The 19,570-nt window shown below is 48.0% G+C and overlaps 2 protein-coding genes and 2 non-coding genes across 4 annotated transcripts in view; 2 read left to right on the top strand and 2 right to left on the bottom strand.

Moving 5' to 3' along the window:
- The window catches only part of R3HDM4 (R3H domain containing 4), a 30,292-nt gene extending 19,762 nt beyond the window's left edge, over positions 1–10,530 (bottom strand). Inside the window, exons 1-2 of the mRNA XM_060233133.1 lie at positions 10,451–10,530; positions 1,502–1,656 (exon numbers count right to left, since the gene is read on the bottom strand). Of these exons, the coding sequence (XP_060089116.1) occupies positions 1,502–1,656; positions 10,451–10,530 (235 nt within the window). The remainder of the gene's footprint in view (positions 1–1,501; positions 1,657–10,450) is intronic.
- A 1,612-nt stretch (positions 10,531–12,142) lies between these two features.
- Positions 12,143–12,249, top strand: LOC132567856 (U6 spliceosomal RNA). The gene has a single exon (XR_009555129.1). It is a non-coding gene; the product is annotated as a U6 spliceosomal RNA (small nuclear RNA).
- A 4,620-nt stretch (positions 12,250–16,869) lies between these two features.
- LOC132567855 (U6 spliceosomal RNA) lies at positions 16,870–16,976 on the bottom strand. Its single transcript, XR_009555128.1, has one exon. It is a non-coding gene; the product is annotated as a U6 spliceosomal RNA (small nuclear RNA).
- A 2,068-nt stretch (positions 16,977–19,044) lies between these two features.
- Positions 19,045–19,570, top strand: part of MED16 (mediator complex subunit 16) — a 50,450-nt gene continuing 49,924 nt past the window's right edge. Inside the window, 1 exon segment of the mRNA XM_060232805.1 lies at positions 19,045–19,230. Coding sequence (XP_060088788.1) covers positions 19,095–19,230 — 136 coding nt within the window. The 5' untranslated portion in view covers positions 19,045–19,094.

The raw sequence follows: 19,570 nt of genomic DNA, 5'->3' as shown, positions 1-19,570 counted from the left end.
TCACGTTTTCCATTTATACGTTCTCAATAGAAGCTTAATACTCTTCCAAAAAGAAAAAAGCAAACGTACGGACTGCTATTACTCTCATTGTTTGTTAGCTACCGTTTTGACTGCAAACTGCAACCCATACAGCATTTATTGTACTGCTTGTTAAAATAATAAAATTATATTGGAGGGGAGGGGAAGTTAGCCAAGGAAATATGGGCTTGACTCTTTGAAAGGTGGCTCTTCTTCCAGGGCCTACTGTAAGCTCTTGGAGGATTGGCTACATCAAGGGGGTGTGGCTTAATATGCAAAGGAGCCCCTGCTACAAAAAAAAGCCCTGATTATTAGGCCATGTGCCCCTGAGCCAGCCAATCCTCCAAGAGCTTACGGGGCTCTTTGCACAGGGCCTACTGGAAGCTCCAGAAGGATTGTCCACATCACGGGGTGTGGCCTAATATGCAAAGGAGTTCCTGCTCCAAAAATAAAAAGCCCTGAGACAAATGAACACAATGCTGCCCAACCTTACTGGTGGACTGAAACCCCCCCTTCGCCCTCGTAGGCTGGCTTGAGATTTTGCCAGTGACCAGGGGTGGAATTCTAGCAGGAGCAACTTTGCTTATAAGGCCCCACCCCCCTGATGTAGCCAGTCCTCCAAGAGCTTACAAGGCAGGTGGGCTGAGAGAGCACTCCCAGAAGCTGCCCTTTCAAGGACAGGAGCTCAGAGTGGCCTACAATCTCCTTTTACTTCCTCCCCCCGAAATTGACACCCTGGGAGGTGGGTGGGGCTGAGAGACCTCTCCCAGAAGCTGCCCTTTCAAGGACAGAGTCCCAGAGCGGCCTACAATCTCCTTTCCCTTCTTCCCCCACAACAGACACCCTGTGAGGTGTGTGGGGCTGAGAGAGCTCTCCCAGAAGATGCCCTTTCAAGGACAGAGTCCCAGAGCGGCCTACAATCTTCTTTCCCTTCCTGCCCCACAACAGATACCCTGTGAGGTGGGTGAGACTGAGAGGGCTCTCCCAGAAGATGCCCTTTCAAGGACAGAGTCCCAGAGCGGCCTACAATCTCCTTTCCCTTCTTCCCACACAACAGACACCCTGTGAGGTGTGTGGGGCTGAGAGAGCTCTCCCAGAAGCTGCCCTTTTAAGGACAGAGTCCCAGAGCGGCCTACGATCTCCTTTCCCTTCTTCCCCCACAACAGACACCCTGTGAGGTGGGTTGGGCTGAGAGACCTCTCCCAGAAGCTGCCCTTTCAAGGACAGAGTCCCAGAGCAGCCTACAATCTTCCTTCCCTTCCTCCCCCACAACAGTCACCCTGTGAGGTGGGTGGGGCTGAGAGCTCTTACAGCAGCTGCCCTTACAAGGACAGCTCTGAGACAGCTCTGGCTGACCCAAGGCCATTTCAACAGCTGCAAGTGGAGGAGTGGGGAATCAAACCCGGTTCTCCCAGATAAGAGTCCACGCACTGAAACACTGAAACACTACACCAAACCGGCTCTCTATCTATGGGCCTCTTACTGTTCTCCAGCCGTTGGAGGCTCTTGCGTCCTTTGGCCTTGGGAATGAGGTCTGAGTTGCGAATAGCCTGGTTAATGTAATGTTGCTTCCTTTTGGCTGGAGAGAATCTCTTGGTGGAAGAACTGGGCAGAGGCTGCAGACAGTCTTCGATCCTCCTGAGGAGAGACAGAAGCAAATGGAGAAGAAAGAACGTTAACTTGACGCTTTCCAGTCCAATCCAGTCCCCGTTCCTTCCACCGCAGTCATGAACAGAAGCACCATATACAAGATCCTCAATACCTGATCCCCTCGTCAGATGTAGTGTGCTTAGAGAGCACCCGAAAGCTGACGTTCTAAATAAAACTTGGTTGGTCTTAAAGGTGCCGCTTGACTCCTGCTTTGTTCAGCTATATACAAGAGGAAGCCGTGAAACAGACCGGCACAAAAGCAAATGCTCACGGCTGAATGCTGCAAAATGTAGACTGTGCTGTAAAAATACTCAACAAAATACTTGTGCAAAAATTCTTCCGTCCTGAAATCATTATACTACTGTGCAGAGACAGTTACATTCAACGCTGACTCGAACAAACACACCTTAGTGCCACAGGCATAGAACCAAAACCAAAGTCCACAGTAAAGCTTTAAAAATGCTCAAGAGCCTTGCTCTATCTTCTGTTGCTTGTGGATTCAAAATAGGAAAAGGAAAGATGGTCCCCTGTGCAAGCACCAGTCGTTTCCGACTCTGGGGTGACACTGCTTTCACAACGTTTTCACGGCAGACTTTTTACGGTGTGGTTTACCATTGCCTTCCCCAGTCATCTACACTCCCCCCCCCCCCAGCAAGCTGGGCACTCATTTTACCAACCTCGGAAGGATGGAAGGCTGAGTCAATCTGGAGCCGGCTAACTGAAGCCAGCTTCCGCTGGGATCGAACTCAGGTCACGAGCAGAGGGCCTCCGACTGCAGTACTGCAGCTTTACCACTCTGCGCCACGGGGCTCTTAGCCGTGCAATAGACCAGCACAAAAGCAAATACTCACGGCGGAATGCTGCAAAATGTAAACTGTATTGGGAAAATACCCAATGAAATACTTGTGCAAAAATTCTGAAATCATCACACTACTGGGCACAGACTGTTCCATGCAATGCTGACTCGAACAAACACACCTTAGTGCAACAGGAATAGAACCAAAACCAAAGTCCACATTGGAGCTTTAAAAATGCTTAAGAGCCTTGCTCTAACTTCTGTTGCTCGTGGATTCAAAATAAGCTTGGCCCAAAAGTCCCAACAGAAAGGAAAGGAAGCGCGCTACAGCAGACTGTAATCAAAACCGTTTCTCAGAGCTTCGTCAGGCGTATACTTGAAATTGGGACCAGTGATACAATCACAAATTCACTTCGAGTCATGTAGGAAATGCTGGTGTCTAGGAAAAGGAACAGACCATGCAGTAGAACAAACCAGGCAGGTGGTTTCAGATACGCTGTGCTATATTACCGTTGCCAAGTAAGGGTAGAATTAAGTTTGGTCTTAAATCTGAAACTAGAAGAAGAAGAAGATATTGGATTTATATCCCGCCCTCCACTCCGAAGAGTCTCAGAGAGGCTCACAATCTCCTTTCCCTTCTTCCCCACAACAGACACCCTGTGAGGTGGGTGGGGCTGGAGAGGGCTCTCACAGCAGCTGCCCTTTCAAGGACGGAGTCTCAGAGTGGCTCACAATCTCCTTTACCTTCCTCCCCCACAACAGACACCCTGTGAGGTAGATGGAGATATTGGATTTATATCCCGCCCTCCACTCCGAAGAGTCTCAGAGCGGCTCACAATCTCCTTTCCCTTCCTCCCCCGCAACAGACACCCTGTGAGGTAGATAGAGATATTGGATTTATATCCCCCCCTCCACTCCGAAGAGTCTCAGAGTGGCTCACAATCTCCTATAGCTTCTCTCCCCCACAACAGACACCCTGTGAGGTAGATGAAGATATTGGATTTATATCCCGCCCTCCACTCCAAAGAGTCTCAGAGCTGCTCACAATCTCCTTTCCCTTCCTCCCCCACAACAGACACCCTGTGAGGTGGGTGGGGCTGGAGAGGGCTCTCACAGCAGCTGCCCTTTCAAGGACAACCTCTGCCAGAGCTATGGCTGACCCAAGGCCATTCCAGCAGGTGCAAGTGGAGGAGTGGGGAATCAAACCCGGTTCTCCCAGATAAGAGTCCGCACACTTAACCACTACACCAAACCGGCTCTCCAACTACATACCAGGAGTGCCCAAGCTGTGGCTCGGGAGCCACATGTGGCTCTTTCACATATATTGTGTGGCTCTTGAAGTCCCCACCGCTCCATTGGCTGGCTTGGAAAAGGTATTGCTCTCTTTAAATCGTTTTGCCAAGCCAAGCCAACCAGTGGCTTAGAGCAGGGAGTGTCGAACTCATTTGCTATGAGGGCTGGATCTGACATAAATGAGACCGCGTCGGGCGGGGCCATGTGTGTACCTATTTAAGATTAGGTAGCCCTCTGCTCACGACCTGAGTTCGATTCCAGCGGAAGCTGGATTCAGGTAGCCGGCTCCAGGTTGACTCAGCCTTCCGTCCTTCCGAGGTCGGTCGAATGAGTCCCCAGCTTGCTGGGGGGAAAGCGTAGAGGACTGGGGAAGGCAATGGCAAACCACCCCGTAAAAAAGTCTACTGTGAAAACGTTCTGAAAGCAACGTCACCCCAGAGTCAAAAATGACTGTGCTTGCACAGGGGACGACCTTTACCAATTTTTTTAGCAGAGATATAGACTTTTTAAAGGGCACAGACAAACACAACTAAAGATTTTTTTTTTAAGCCTTAAAATAAAACATGCTTAAAACATTAGCACTTGTTGGTCTTAAAAGTGCTTTCTTTGTATTTCTCCCCTGGGATCCAGGGAACTGGGCAAAGGAAGCTCTGGCTCTTTCCTTCCTTCCCCAGGGGACCAGGAGGGGGAGGAGCCTCAACCAATGGAGAAGATCGAGGTTTTGCAATGTAGCTCCTGTGCGATTGGGCAAGACTTGCAAAGCAAGTTGAGATGCAGACGGAAGCAAGAGAGAGGCAGAAGGAAGCTGACAAGAGCCAGTTGCTTGGGAGCCTGATAGGAGCCCTCCAGGTGCCTGGCCTGGCTTAGAGAATTTAAAGTTGCTTTCTTTCCACTTCTCTCTCCTGCATCCATTTTCCTTCCTTCCGGCTCTCATACATCCGACATTCATTTCTTGCGGCTCTCTAATATCTGACATTTATTGCATGTTGCTCTTATGTTAAGCAAGTTTGGCCACCCCTGCTACAGACCCATCTAATACTGTATAGTCAATTGAGTCTATTCAATCTGTGCTTATACCATAAGAATTAATTATGCCTGATCTATGCTGATTGATTCTTTCAGGAAGGGACTGACACATTTCCCCACAGCAGATCCCCACCGATTGTGGGAGACATCCAGCGACAATCTGTTCCCGCCTCCTGTCTGTCTGTCACAGAGCGGGCTGGGCTGCCTTTGTGAAGCTGCTGCTTTACCTATGCAGGGAGGCTGTTCCGCTAGATTTGAATTCAGGAGCTCCCTAGAGCTCTGGAGGAAGAAATATTTCAAATCAATAAAAAAAGCTGTGCTGAAACCTGACATGGAAACCAGTTATTTCTGCCTCAGTTCTGCCTAGCTAATGTAGTTTTATCGGTTGTAGCTTTATTAAAAGAAGCACAAATATTAGGAATAACCCAGCTTCGATTTTCCAAATGTTAAAATATGCATAAATATTTCGCAGCCACAACACCAGGGATCAGTGTCCCCTCTGAGCTGAGTTAGTGTGAGCTAGCCCACAGATTTTTAGACTCCAGCTCACACATTTTTGTCTTAGCTCAGGAAAAATGGCCCCAGAGCACAATAATTTATGCAGCGGCTCACAACTTTCATGGCAGTAGCTCACAACTTTAATGCCAGTAGGACTCACAACTTTAATACCAGTAGCTCACAACTTTAATACCATTAGCTCACAAAGTAGAATTTTTGCTCACAAGACTCTGCAGCTTAGAGGGAACGTTGCCGGAGTCCACCGCAAAAAGCTTTCTAGATTCTCCCAGTTTTTTTCTCCCCTACCAAAGAATCACCCCGATTGTGAGGCAGAAGAGAGACACCCCTTCCCTTTGTTCGCTTTTGGATGGTTCCATTGTCTCTTTTCAATAAAAGGCTTTTGGTGTTCCCTATTTTCCACATAGGACATCACGGAACTAACTCATAATGGCCAGGAAAGAGAATCACGGCTTCCTGCTCAGGTCTTCTGGAGCAATCCAGTTCTGCTCCAGCCGTGAAAGAATTTCACACACATGAATGCTTGCAAAACATTTCTTTTCCAGCTCACCTTCGAAACAGAACCCAGCTAAACTGACGTGTAGTTACCTAGCCATCTTGTGGATATTATAACCTATAGTATTTATAGCACCTATTTTATCTTTTTTATTTAATTATTTATGTAACTGATTATATTTAAATTGTTGTGTATATTGTTTTATTTGAATCATGGAATGCCATGTCTGTAAGCCGCCCTGAGCCCGCCTTTGGCGGGGGAGGGCGGGATATAAAAATAAATTTATTATTATTATTATTATTATTATTATTATGAATGTTCCTCCACTGTGCTTTGAGCTCAATGCTTATTGTTCATATTGCTTGTTGGTCTTAAAAGTGCTTTCTTTGTATTTCTCCCATGGGATCCAGGGAACTGAGCAAAGGAAGCTCTGGCTCTTTCCCTCCCTCCCCAGGGGACCAGGAGGGGGAGGAGCCTCAGCCAATGGAGAAAATTGAGGTTTTGCTCTGTAGCTCCTGTGCGATTGGGCAAGCCTTGCAAAGCAAGTTGAGATGCAGAAGGAAGCAAGAGAGAGGGAGAAGGAAGCAGACAAGAGCCAGTTGCTCGGGAGCCTGATAGGAGCCCTCCAGGGGCCTGCCCTGGCTTAGAGAATGAATTTTCTCCTTTTCAGACAAAACCTATCATCCCAAGCAGCTTTCTGGGAAAATACAACACAAACGCAATTTTAAAAAGTAATAACATTTCCCCCTTGAGCTGGAAGATTTTCTTTTCAGCAGATTCAGATTCACACATTGCTGGATACATAAGAATCCTAGAGTTGGAAGGGACCTCCAGGGACATCCAGTCCAACCTCCTGCACAATGCAGGAAACTCACAAATATCTTCCCCTAAATTCACAGAAAGAGCCCTGTGGTGCAGAGTGGTAAAGCTGCAGTACTGCAGTCGGAGCCCTCTGCTCACGACCCGAGTTCGATCCCGGTGGAAGCTGATTTCAGGTAGACGGCTCAGGTTGACTCAGCCTTCCGAGGTCAGTAAAATGAGTACCCAGCTTGCTGGGGGGGACGTGTAGAGGACTGGGGAAGGCAATGGAAAACCACCCTGTAAAAAGTCTGCTGTGAAAACATGAAAGCAACGTCACCCCAGAGTAGAAAACGACTGGTGCTTGCACAGGGGACCTTTCCTTCCTTTGCCATTGCCTTCCTCAGTCCTCTACACTTCCACTCCTCCCCCCGCAAAATGGGTACTTTGACCGACCTCGGAAGGATGGAAGGTTGAGCCAACCTTGAGCCGGCTACCTGAACCCACCTTCCGCCGGGATCGAACTTGGGTCGTGAGCAGAGAGTTTGAACTGCTGTACTGCAGCTTTACCACTCTGCAAAACAGTCTAGCATTAAAATGACTTTAGCTGGCTTTGAGCATTTCTATGTAAGTATACTTTCAGGACTGAAAGCAATGCATAAGACAAAAAAGAGACGCCAAGCTCAGCAGTTTACTCCATTAGCAATTAAAGACAAGAGGACATGAAAACTACTTGCATTAAGGCAGGGGTGGCCAAACTTGAATAATGTAAGAGCCACACAGAATAAATGTTTCAGATGTTTGAGAGCTGCAAGACATGAGTGTCAGATGTTGGAGGGAGGAAGGAAAATAGGTGGGGAAAGGTGGAAAGAAAACAACTTTAATGAGTGCACTCTCCAAGCTGGCCAATGGGGCAGTGGAGGCCTCAAGAGCCACACAACATGTATGAAAGAGCCACAGTTCGGCCACCCCTGCTCTAAGCTGTGAAGTCTTGTGAGCAAAAATTACACTTCGTGAGCTACTGGCATTAAAGTTGCGAGATCCTGCATAAATTATTGTGCTCTGGGGCCATCCTTCCTGGGCGAAGACAAAAATGTGTGAGCTGGAGGCTAAAAACTGTGAGCTAGCTCACACTAACTCAGCTTTCCCCTCCCCAAGAAACAGGGCTATGGGGTACATTGCCCCTAAACAGGGAAGTTCTACTTAGACACCAACTGTAGGGCTCCAAATCGGGCAGCAGCTTTTGGGGGGGTTTTAAACCTCTTGTTGCACGGCATTCCACAAGTTAAATGCAATCCTCATTTTATTTACCCTCTCTCGTGTCTACAAATATGATAGCTCTCCTTACACGATATATCTAAAAGCCTCAGCTTTTTGATTAACATTTACTGTTCCTGATGAGTTATACATATTTTTTTCATTAGTAAAGCATAAAAGGACTGCTATTTTACTCTTATCAGTTCATCGTTGGCTACGTTTTTTAGTGTTTTGAATGTATCTCAGCATGCATTATTGTTAGACACGTTTTATGGATGCAAATAACTGATATGTATAAGTGCCCTTTTTATTATTTGTTCCTTGGTAAAGCTGCAGTACTGCAGTTGGAGCCTTCTGCTCAGGTCCCTAGTTTGATCCCAGCGGAAGCTGGATTCAGGTAGCCGGCTCCAGGTTGACTCAGCCTTCCATCCTTCCGAGGTCGATCAAAGGAGTCCCCAGCTTGCTGGGGGGAAAGTGTAGAGGACTGGGGAAGGCAAGGGCAAACCACCCTGTAAAAAGTCTGCCGTGAAAATGCGAAAGCAACATCACCCCAGAGTCAGAAACGACTGGTGCTTGCACAGGGGACCTTTTCTTTTCCTACATTAAGTAGAGGAGCCCCGTGGTGCAGAGTGTTAAAGCTGCAGTACTGCAGTCCTAAGCTCTGCTCACGATCTGAGTTCGATCCCCGGCAGAAACTGGGTTTTCATGTAGCCGGCTCAGATCGACTCAGCCTTCCATCCTTTCGAGGTCGGTAAAATGAGTCCCCAGGTTGCTGGGGGGAAAGCGTAGATGACTGGGGAAGGCAAGGGCAAAGCACCCCCGGCAAACCACCCCGTCAAGTCTGCCGTGAAAACGTTGTAAAAGCAACGTCACCCCAGAGTCGGAAACAACTGGTGCTTGCACAGGGGACCTTTCCTTTCCTTTTTGTAGGTTAGGATCTGTGAGATTTGGGGCGGAATCCCTACTCTGTCTATGGGAAATTGCTTAGCTGACTTTGAGCTAGGCACAAACTCTCAGCCTAACCTACCTCCCAGGGTTGTTGTGAAGATACAATGGAGGGGAGGGTGACAAAGTCCCCTTTCCAGCTTTGGGTCCCCATTCCAGTGCAAAGTGAGACGTAAAGGAAACAGAAACTTGCCCTGTGGCCTCAGGAAGCCTCAGTCTCTCTGCCTGCACTTCCCATCTGGAATATGACGCAATCCTTTAGTTTTTCGTGTGCGTTGTTTTCCAATTATGTCATCCTAGCCTTACTGAAAGAGCCCCGTGGCGCAGAGTGGCAAAGCTGCAGTACTGCAATCGGAGCCCTCTGCTAATGACCTGAGTTCGATCCCAGCGGAAGCTGGTTCAGGTCGCCGGCTCCAGGTTTGCTCAGCCTTCTATCCTTCCGAGGTCGGTCAAATGAGGCCCCAGCTTGCTGGGGGCAAAGGGTAGATGACTGGGGAAGGCAATGGCAAACCACCTCGTAAAAAGTCTGCCGTGAAAACGTTGTGAAAGCAACGTCACCCCAGAGTCGGAAACGACTGGTGCTTGCACAGGGGACTACCTTTAGCCTTATTGAATTGTTGGTTGGATTCCTGATTTTTTTTTTTTTTTTAACATTTTGGAATCCTCCTTGAATATGAAGCGACAATGATGGACTATACATGAAGGCAGTGAAAAAATCCTAAGCAAAGTTACATCTTCCGAGTCCATTGAAGTCAACGGTTGCCCGAGAGCTGGGGTGGCCAAACTTTGGCTCTTTCACACATATTATGCGACTCTCAAAATACCCCACACCACCTTGAAGAAGGCATTTGTCTCTTTAAATCACTTCACCAAGCCAAGCTAGCCAGTGGCCTGGAGAATGCATTTAAAGTTGTTTTCTTTCTACCTCCCCCTCCCTCCCCTCCCTTGATTTGCTTTCCTTCCTTCCTGATCCCAAGCATCTAACGCAGGGCTGGCCAAACTTGCTCAACCTAAGAGTCACATAGAATAAATGTCCGATGTTTGAGAGCCGCAAGAGAGGGAGGGAGGGGAAACAGGTGGGAGGGAGGGAGAGGTGGAAAGAAAGCAACTTTAACTTTAAATGCATTCTCCAAGAAGTGCCTTCTCCAAGATGGCCAACGGGGTGGGGTGGCTTTGAGAGCCATACAATACATGTGAAAGAGCCATATGTGGCCGCAGTTTGGCCAACCCCAATTTTAACCTTTATGTCTTTCCACCTTTCCCCATCTAGTTTCCTTTCAAGCCAAGCCAGCCAGCAGCTTGGAGAATGCATTTAAAGTTAAAGTTGTTTTTTTCTACCTTCTCTCCCTCCTTCCTTCCCCCACCCCGCCCCATCTATTCTCTTTCCTTCCTTCCTTCCCGCTCTCAAGCATCTAACCATTGGCAAGCTCGGAGAATGGCATTTCTCTCTTTAAATGCCTTCACGAAGGCGAGCCAGCTGATGGCTTGGAGAAGTTAAAGTTGCTTTCTTTCCACCTCTCTCTCCCGGCTCTCAAACATCTGACGTTTTGTTTCCTGTGACTCTTATGTTAAGCAAGCTTGGCCACCCCCGGGGGCTCTTCAGAGTGGGAAGGAAGCATGCAAAACCATGCAAGGCTGCAGCTGCTGCTACTCACCCAGGGGTCTGCTGCTCCAGGGGGGCGGCTGCTGCTTCCTCCTCCGCCCTCCCGGCTGCCCTCCCCTCGAGAACCACCATCTCTAGGGCAGCAGCCCCGGCCTGGCCGGGCCCAAACAGGGAAGGCGAGCTGCCCCGCCCCAGGAAGTGGCGTCAGAGGCGGGGAGGTGAAGCCAGGAGGGAGGGGCGCCTTGCCCGGAACCTTTCCAAGGCTGGGCTTTTGCAGAGGCAATGCTGTGTTATGTTGTGTTGTGTTAGGGGAATACTTTTTTTGTTATTTTTGGAGGGATATGATTTTTTTTTTAATTGGTTTAAATATGCAGTTGGATCAACCAAAGGGCATTGCAGAACTGGGCAGAGGGCAAGCCAATAAGATCACAGAATCCTAGAGCTGGAAGGTACGCCCCAAGGTCATCTAGCCCAACCCCCTGCACAATGCAAGAAGCTCACAAATACCTCCCCCTAAATTCACAGGATCCGCATTGCTCTCAGAGGGCCATCTAGCTTCTGCTTAAACACCTCCAAGGAAGGAGAGCCCACCACCTCCCGAGGAAGCCTGTTCCACTGAGGAACAATACAAGCCCTAGCCCTAGCACCATAGAATCCTAGAGTTGGAAGGGATCTCTAGGGTCCTCTAGTCCAACCCCCTGCACAATGCAGGAAACTCACAAACACCTCCCCCCTCAATTCACAGGATCCTCGTTGCAGTCAGATGGCCATCCAGCCTCTGTGTAAAAACCTCCAAGGAAGGAGAGCCCACCACCTCCCAAGGAGGAAGCCTGTTCCACTGAGGAACCGCTCTGACGGTCAGGAAGTTCTTCCTAATGTTGAGCTGGAAACTCTTCTGATTTAATTTCAACCCCTTGGTTCTGGTCCTGCCTTCTGGGGCCACAGAAAACAACTCCACCCCATCTTCTGTATGATGTGGCAAGCACCTTCTTTTGGGGCTCCTAGAATTGGACCCCCTGGTCCAATCTCTTTGAAACTTGGAGAGCATTTTGGGGAGAGGCGCTGGATGCTATGCTGCAAATTTGGTGCCTCTACCTAAAAAGACAGCCCCCCCCAGAGCCCCAGATACCTGCAGGGGGGGGGAACAGTGGCTCTCCAGATGTTTTTTTGCCTACAACTCCCATCAGCCCCAGCCATTGGCCATGCTGGCTGGGGCTGATGGGAGTTGTAGGGGAAAAAACATCTGGAGAGCCACTGTTCCCCACCCCTGCACGGTCTCCATAGGGAACAATGAGGTGCCCAGCAGACATTTCCCTCCCCCCCGCTTTCTGATGTCCCTCCAAACCGGGGGATCCCCCGCCCCCACCTGGGGATTGGCAACCCTAGTTGGAGCTCTGCCCTAGGAGGAAAGGTTTCTGTCGCCTTTGCATTTGGTGCACATTTCGGGCTCCGTTGCATTCCGCAGCCCGGACCTGGCAAGAGCGTCTTATTTGCATAACCCCTCCCAGAATGCAACGCGTTGAGAGCCCCAGACGGCTGTTTTCGCATAATATTTGTTTCCTAATAAAAACAAAAAAAATGCTAGGAGGTGAAAAGGATCCGGTATTCCCCAACGGGAGCGCGTAACCCCCCCAAGCAAGTAGGTAAAATACAAAGCAGAAACAGATCTACCGTGCAACTCACACCAATCTGAAAATATTTCCAAAAGAAGGCTTGAAATACTTCTTGACGCACACTGTAATTTGTGCTCGCTTCGGCAGCACATATACTAAAATTGGAACGATACAGAGAAGATTAGCATGGCCCCTGCGCAAGGATGACACGCAAATTCGTGAAGCGTTCCATATTTTGACGCCCCAGACAACCAGTTGTGTATGCTTTTTTCAGGAGGGTGAAACTCATTGGTTACGAGGACCAGATCTGATATAAACCAGACCTTGTTGGGCAGGGCCATCTGTGCACCTTTCTGAATTAGGTAGCAGAGATGTAAACTTTATAAAGGACACAGACAAACGCAAACTTTTTAGTTTTAAGCTTAAAACATGCTTAAAACTTTAGCACTCTTTGGTCTTAAAGGTGCTTTCTTTGTATTTCTCCCAGGGGATCAAGGGAACTGGGCAAACGAAGCTCTGGCTCTTTCCTTCCTTCCCCAGGGGACCAGGAGGGGGAGGAGCCTCAGCCAATGGAGAAAATAGAGGCTTTGCTCTGTAGCTCCTGTGCGATTGAGCAAGCCTTGCAAAGCAAGTTGAGACGCAGAAGGAAGCAAGGGAGAGGAAGAAGGAAGCAGACAAGAGCCAGTTGCTTGGGGGCCTGACAGGAGCCTTCCAGGGGCATGATTTGGCCCCCGGGCCGCATGTTTGACACCCTTGAGATAGTTCCAGGTGAGCTGCCACGTTGGTCTGAACTAGCAGTAGAACAAAGCGGGAATCAAGTATCACCTTTAAGACCAACAAACTTTTATTCAGAATGGAAGCTTTCATGTGCATGTACACTTTATCAGACAATGGAATGGGGTACAGTGAGCAGTGTAGGGTTGCCAAGTCCCATTCAAGAAATATCTGGGGACTTTGGGGGTGGAGCCAGGAGACATTAGGGGTGGAGCCAAGAGCAAGGGTGTGACAAGCATAATTGAACTCCAAAGGGAGTCCTGGGCATCACATTTAAAGGGACGGCACCCCTTTTCAATGCCTTCCTTCCATAGGAAATAATGAAGGAGAGGGGCACCTTCTTTTGGGGCTCATAGAATTGGACCCCCTGGTCCAATCATTTTGAAACTTGGGGGATATTTTGAGGAGAAACACTAGATGCTGTACTGAAAATTTGGTGCCTTTACCTCAAAAAACAGCCCCCCCCCCCCGAGCCCCAGATACCCACAGATCAATTCTTCATTATTTTCTATGGGAATAAATCTCCCTAGGGAATAACAGAGTTCCCAGCAGACATTTCCCTCCCCTCCCCCCGCTTTCTGACGACCCTAAAGCGGGGGGAGGGCCTCCAAACCGGGGGATCCCCTGCCCCCACCTGGGGATTGGCAGCCCTAGAGCAGTGCTATGTATAGCTGGTGGGGTTTAGAATGCTATTGGATGTGAACTTTGTACCACTTTGCATTCTACATGTTACTGCTTTCTTGGTTTTTGGGAAAGAAATGCCCTCATTTTGACCCAGTCTTATTAGCAATAAAATAATTAACAGACATTCTCACATTCTGACATCTTACTGTTTTATTGGTTTCCCACCCTAATGCTACCCGGATCAAAAGTTTTCTGAATTTGTTAATTTTACTGTTCTGCTATCGGATTTTAACTTTATATCACTTTGCATTCTAAACCCCACCGGCTATATGTAGCTCTGCTTACTGTACCTCATTCCTCATCTGAAGAAGCGTGCTTCTAGCACATGAAAGCTTACATTCTGAATTACAAATTTGTTGATCTTACAGGTGCCACTGGACTCCTGCTTTGTTCTAACGCACAACATAGAGTTTTTGCAATCCCTGGAGAAATACAAAGATGCATGCACTAGATGGCGTGGACAAATCTCAAGAGCTAAAGCGTGGTCGGCCTTGGCCAGTTTTTGGAGTCTTCCAAGAAATATTTATTTATTATCATTTAACTATGATTCAAATTTCTATTCCGCCCTCCCTGCTAGCAGGCGTAGCGCAGCTCACAACACACAAAAATAAACATAAAATCCATATACGGTAAATAGCAATTGACTTCAATAAAACAATATACACTCTTTTAAAACACAGGACTCAACAGGTCTCCACTGCATAAACTGGGCTATCTGCAATATCAGCAATTATTAGCAATATGGAGGGCGGGAGTGGGGGGGCAGAGATCTTCCGGCTCAGATATCAGGGGGCGTGAGGCGGAGGCAGGCAAGGCAATGGAAAACCACTTCTTGCCTTGGAAAACCCTACTGGGTCACCCTCAATCGGCTGGGACTTCATGGCATTTTCCCACCACCACACGCACGAAAAGGGTTGCCAATCTCCAGGCGGGGCAGAAGAAAGGTAAATAACTCTGCGAAGAACCGGCCTCAAAAAAGTACAAACTACTAAACGTTTTATAAATAAAGCACAAATGTAAGATGAACCTAATCACAATATATGAAGCAAAAGCCACATCTACACCCAAAGTCTCATAGAGGACGAATCATCGTCAATACATCCAATGATGATATTCAGGTTATGTCCAGGTTATGGCAAAAAGTAAGTTCTTCAAGGTGCCCAAAGCTCCAAGAACCGCAACAGGATTGTATTCAATTCCATGTTTCACATTAGCTACTTTGCTAAGAATTCTGAAGCTTTGCTCTCTTTAAAAATGTATATGGTTCTTTGAAGTTTGTAGAAGCTCTTATATGAAACGGAATTTAGTACAACCCCGTTGCAACCCCGTGGCGCAGAGTGGTAAAGCAGCAGTACTGTGGTCTGAACTCTCTGCTCATGACCTGAGTTCGATTCTGGTGGAAGCTGGATTCAAGTAGCCGGCCCAAGGATTAGACATCAGCTTCCATCTTTCCGAGGTCAGTCAAATGAGAACCCAGCTTGCTGGGGGGAAAGCGTAGACGACTGGGGAAGGCAACGGCAAACCACCCCCGTAAAAAGTCTGCCCTGAAAAACGTTGTGAAAGCACGTCACCCCAGAGTTGGAAATGACTGGTGCTTGCACAGAGGACCTTTCCTTTCCTGTTGCAGTTTGTATGTGCCTCGCTGCACAGGATTACTTCATTTATAATCCATGAAGACATCTTGGAGCTTTGGACACCTTGAAGAACTTACTTTTGCCATAACCTGGATTTCATCATTGGATATATTGACATTGATTCGTCCTCTATGAGATTTTGGGTGTGGGTGTGGCTTTTGCTTTTATATTGTGATTAGGTTCTCGTTACATTGATATTTTGTGCTTTATTTGTAAAACGTTTACTAGTTTGTACTTCTTTGAGGCTGGTTCTTCGCGGAGGTATTTACTTTACTTCTGTTCCATTGTTCCATGTTTCTCTGTTTGGGAACCAATCCCCAGGTGGGGGCAGGGGTTCCCCTCGTTTGGAGGCCTTCCCCCCCTGTAGGATCATCAGAAAGAGTGTGTGTGGGGGGGAATGTCTGCTGGGCACTCCCTTTCCCCTTTGGAGACCGATACCCGTAGGAATATTGGAGAATTGATCCTTAGGTATCTGGAGTCTTTGGGGAGAGCTTTTTTGAGTTATAGGCACCAAATTTTCAGCATAGCATCTGGGGAGAGCTTTTTTGAGTTATAGCACCAAATTTTCAGCATAGCATCTGGTGCCTTCCCCCAAAGCACTCTCCAAGTTTCAAAAAGATTGGACCAGGGGGTCCAATTCTATGAGCCCCCCAAGAAGGTACCCCTATCCGTCATTATTTCCAATGGAGGGAAGGCATTTAAAAGGTGTGCGATTCTTTAAATGTAAAGGCTGCAACTCCCTTTGGAGTTCAGTTATGCTTGCCACAACCTTGCTTCTGACTCCACCCCCAAAGTCTCCTGGCTCCACCCCCAAAGTCCCCAGATATTCTTGAATTGGACTTGGCAACCCTATGCACGAGCAAGTATCCGACATGATCCGAAATACAAGTTCTTTGTATGTATTTCTATAATCATGTGAAAAAAACCCAAGCATATTCTGCTTTGGCACGGAAGTATTTCAAGGAGGTTATGGTCACTCCCTCCACTTTCTCAGTTTCACCTTCATCTTGATTCCTATATAGTGAGATCTCAAAAGATAAATGAAGACACCTCGCTTGGTAATAAAGAGGAGGGAAAACGGAATTGGGGAAGAGAAATGCTGAATTAGGCTAGGGGAGAGCATTTTTAAAGAGCATAAAGCAGGGGTGTCAAACAAGTGGCCCCAAGGGCCGAATTAGGCCCCCAGAGAGCTTCTATCAGGCCCCAAGCCAATGGCGTGTCATCTGCTTCCTTCTCCCTCTCTCTTATTTCCTTCTGCATCACAGATTGTTTTGCAAGTTGTACAGGAGCTACAGAGCAAAGCCGCTATTTTCTCCATTGGCTGCGGCTCCTTCCTTGAGGAGGCGGGGGGGGGGCGAGGGATAGCTCGCTTTGCCGTGCTCTCTCAATTGCACAGCAGAGCTACTGAGCCAAGCCTCTCTTCCTTCTATTGGCTGAGGCTCCTCCCCCTCCTGGCCCCCTGGAGAAGGAAGGGAAGAGCCAGAGCTTCCTTTGCCTGGATTCCCTGGATTGCACGGGAGAGATACAAAGAAAGCACCTTTAAGACCAAAGAGTGCTAATGTTTTTAAGCACGTTTTATTTTAAGTTAAAAAAAAATCTTTGTGTTGTCTGCGTCTTTTATAAAGTTTGCATCTCTGCTACCTAAGTTTAAAAAGGTGCACTGATGGCCCAGCCCAACAGGGTCTGGTTTATATCAGATCCGGCCCTCATAACCAATGAGTTTCACCCTCCTGAAAAAAGCATACACAACTGGTTGTTTGGGGCGTCAAAATATGGAACGCTTCACGAATTTGCGTGTCATCCTTGCGCAGGGGCCATGCTAATCTTCTCTGTATCGTTCCAATTTTAGTATATGTGCTGCCGAAGCGAGCACGAATCTAAGTTCCACACTATTAGTATATAAAGCTCACTTTTTGAAAACTTTTGGGATCATAGTGAGTATGAAAATTACCTAATTATTCATTTCTTGCCTATTTCTAATCATTGCTTCTTTATTTAAGCTACCCCTGGATTGTAATTTTTTTTAAAATCGTTTATATCTTTATTGGACATTTCTTCCCTTTTTTTGTCTCCCAATGCACCATGGGAAACCACGTATGCAACGACCCGCTTCCGAGGCTTCTCCGGGAAGCGATCGCTGATAGGAAGCGAGATGAGGTCCTCTCGACCCAGTGAGGCTTATCTTTTAAGCTGCCTGAATAAAAAAAACATGAAGAAACAAAACTTGGGGCGGGGGGTGTTTATACAAAAGGATGCTTTGCGCAGAGCCGCGAAAATTGTATTTTTAATGTGGCGCAAAAAATCAGGCGTTCTATTAGACAGCCACAAAGAAATAAGAGGGCAGTTACTCAGCCGGCAAGAGGTGCGCAGGCGCAGAGGAGTGGGAGATGGACGCTGCTTAAATTGGAGGGAGGAATGGAAGACTCCATTTGATAGCGGGGGGAGAGAAAGGTGAGTCTTTTTTAATGCCTTGAGACGGAGCAGTTTGCAAAGCAGCAACCATTCCCAGCAAGGGGGGGGGGAAGCATTATTTTTAAAAGACGGTTGCTTTGCAAATTTCAGTAGAAATATGGCTGCAGAGAAAACTGGTGGAACTCTGGGCAGGAAAGCACAAGAAGAGTGAAGAGCCCTGTTGGACCAGACCAGCGGTCCATCTAGTCCAGGGGTGGCCAAACTTGCACGATGTAAGAGCCACATAGAATAAATGTCAGATGTTTGAGAGTTGCAAGACATGAATGTCAGATATAGGAAGGAAGGAAAATGGATTGGGGGAGAGGGAGGTGGACAGAAAGCAACTTTAACTTTGTGTTTTCCAAGCTGCCAGCTGGCTTGGCTTGGAGAAGTGATTTAAAGCAGGGGTCCCCAACCTCCGGGTTGTGGACCGGTACTGGTCCGTGGCCTGTTAGCAACTGGGCTGCAGAGTGAGGCTGAGACCTTTGCCTACTCCTCATTTAAAGACCCCCATGGGAGGGCAGGGATAGGGTGTGGGCAAAAGCCCAGCACCCCCACCGGTCTGTGGAAAAATTGTCTTCCACAAAACCGGTCCCTGTGCCAAAAAGATTGGGAGCCACTGATTTAAAGAGAGAAATGCCTTCTACAAACCAGCCGACTGGACGGTGGGGGCTTTGAGAGCCACACAATATGTGTGGAAGAGCCACATGCGGCTCCCGAGCCACAGTTTGGCCACCCCTGGTCTAGTCCAACATCCTGTCTCACACAGTGGCCCCAACCAGTGTTCCCTCTAAGTTGAGTTAACGTGAGCTAGCTCACAGTGTTTTAGCCTCCAGATGTAAAGAATTCATGTCACCATGTTCCTAGCAATCCAAATCCCGTTTTTGCCCGCCTTAGAGCCAGTTTGGTGTAGTGGCTAAGTGTGCGGACTCTTATCTAGGAGAACAGGGTTTGATTCCCCACTCCTCCACTTGCACCTGCTAGCATGGCCTTGGGTCAGCCATAGCTTTCATAGAAGTTGTCCTTGAAAGGGCAGCTACTGTAAAAACACTCTCAGCCGCACCCACCTCACAGGGTGTTTGTTGTGGGGGGTGGGGGGAAGGTAGAGGAGATTGTGACCGCTCTGAGATTCAGAGTATAGGGTGCGATATAAATCCAAAATCATCATAATCTTATTGACAACTTACGTTTGTTTTGTCAGAACTTGTGTTCTTTTCTGTTCACCTTACATGAGTGAGCCTTCTACTTGTAGGTGTCCTTGACTTGGGTCCTTCGCCGTGCTGCCATCTTTTTAGACTTGGGGATACCTTGCCTAACCTGAGGGAAGCATTCTCCCTAGGCCTCAGTTGGTGTGTTTTTCAATCGTTTCAAAGATATTGAAAGCAGTGGGCTCCCTCAAGCCTTCCATTTGTTTCCTCCCTCCTTTCTGTAACGTTCTCCTTCGGATCTGCTTCCTGTAAATAACCTCTTTGTTTATGTTCAACAGACACAAGAGTCTCCCAGTAACAGTGCTTCCTCTACGAAGCCTCCGGCTGCAAAGATGGATTTGGCGTACGTCTGCGAGTGGGAGAAACGGCCAAAGAGCAACCACTGTCCCTCCATCCCGCTGGTCTGTGCCTGGTCTTGCCGCAACTTAATCGCTTTTACCACTGACCTCAAAAATGAAGAGGAAAAAGGTCAAACCAGCCCCACCCATTCCCTCTACCCTGTGTAACTCTGCATCAGGGGTCCCCAAAGTTTTTTTTAAGTGTATTTTATGTGTGTGCGCTCGTGTGTGCACCTGGAAGTCATGGTGACCTCTGGTTACTGACTCTTACTAGGGGCCTGGAGAATGTTCAGAGATGTGGCTGTATAAACCCTGCCCCTGCCTCCCAGCCCTGGTATTCCAAGGAGGTCTCTCATCCAAGTGCTTGCCAGTGCCGACCCCACTTAGTGTCCAAGGTCTGACGAGATCAGGCTTACCTGGGCTATTCAGGGTAGGGCGGTCCCCAATTTTCCCTTTTTATGTTATTTCAT

The sequence above is a fragment of the Heteronotia binoei genome, chromosome 2 (genome assembly GCF_032191835.1).
Source record: "Heteronotia binoei isolate CCM8104 ecotype False Entrance Well chromosome 2, APGP_CSIRO_Hbin_v1, whole genome shotgun sequence".
Taxonomy (NCBI): domain Eukaryota; kingdom Metazoa; phylum Chordata; class Lepidosauria; order Squamata; family Gekkonidae; genus Heteronotia; species Heteronotia binoei.
The sequence above is the reverse complement of the archived record's forward strand: the minus strand, read 5'-3'. Positions and strand labels throughout refer to the sequence as shown.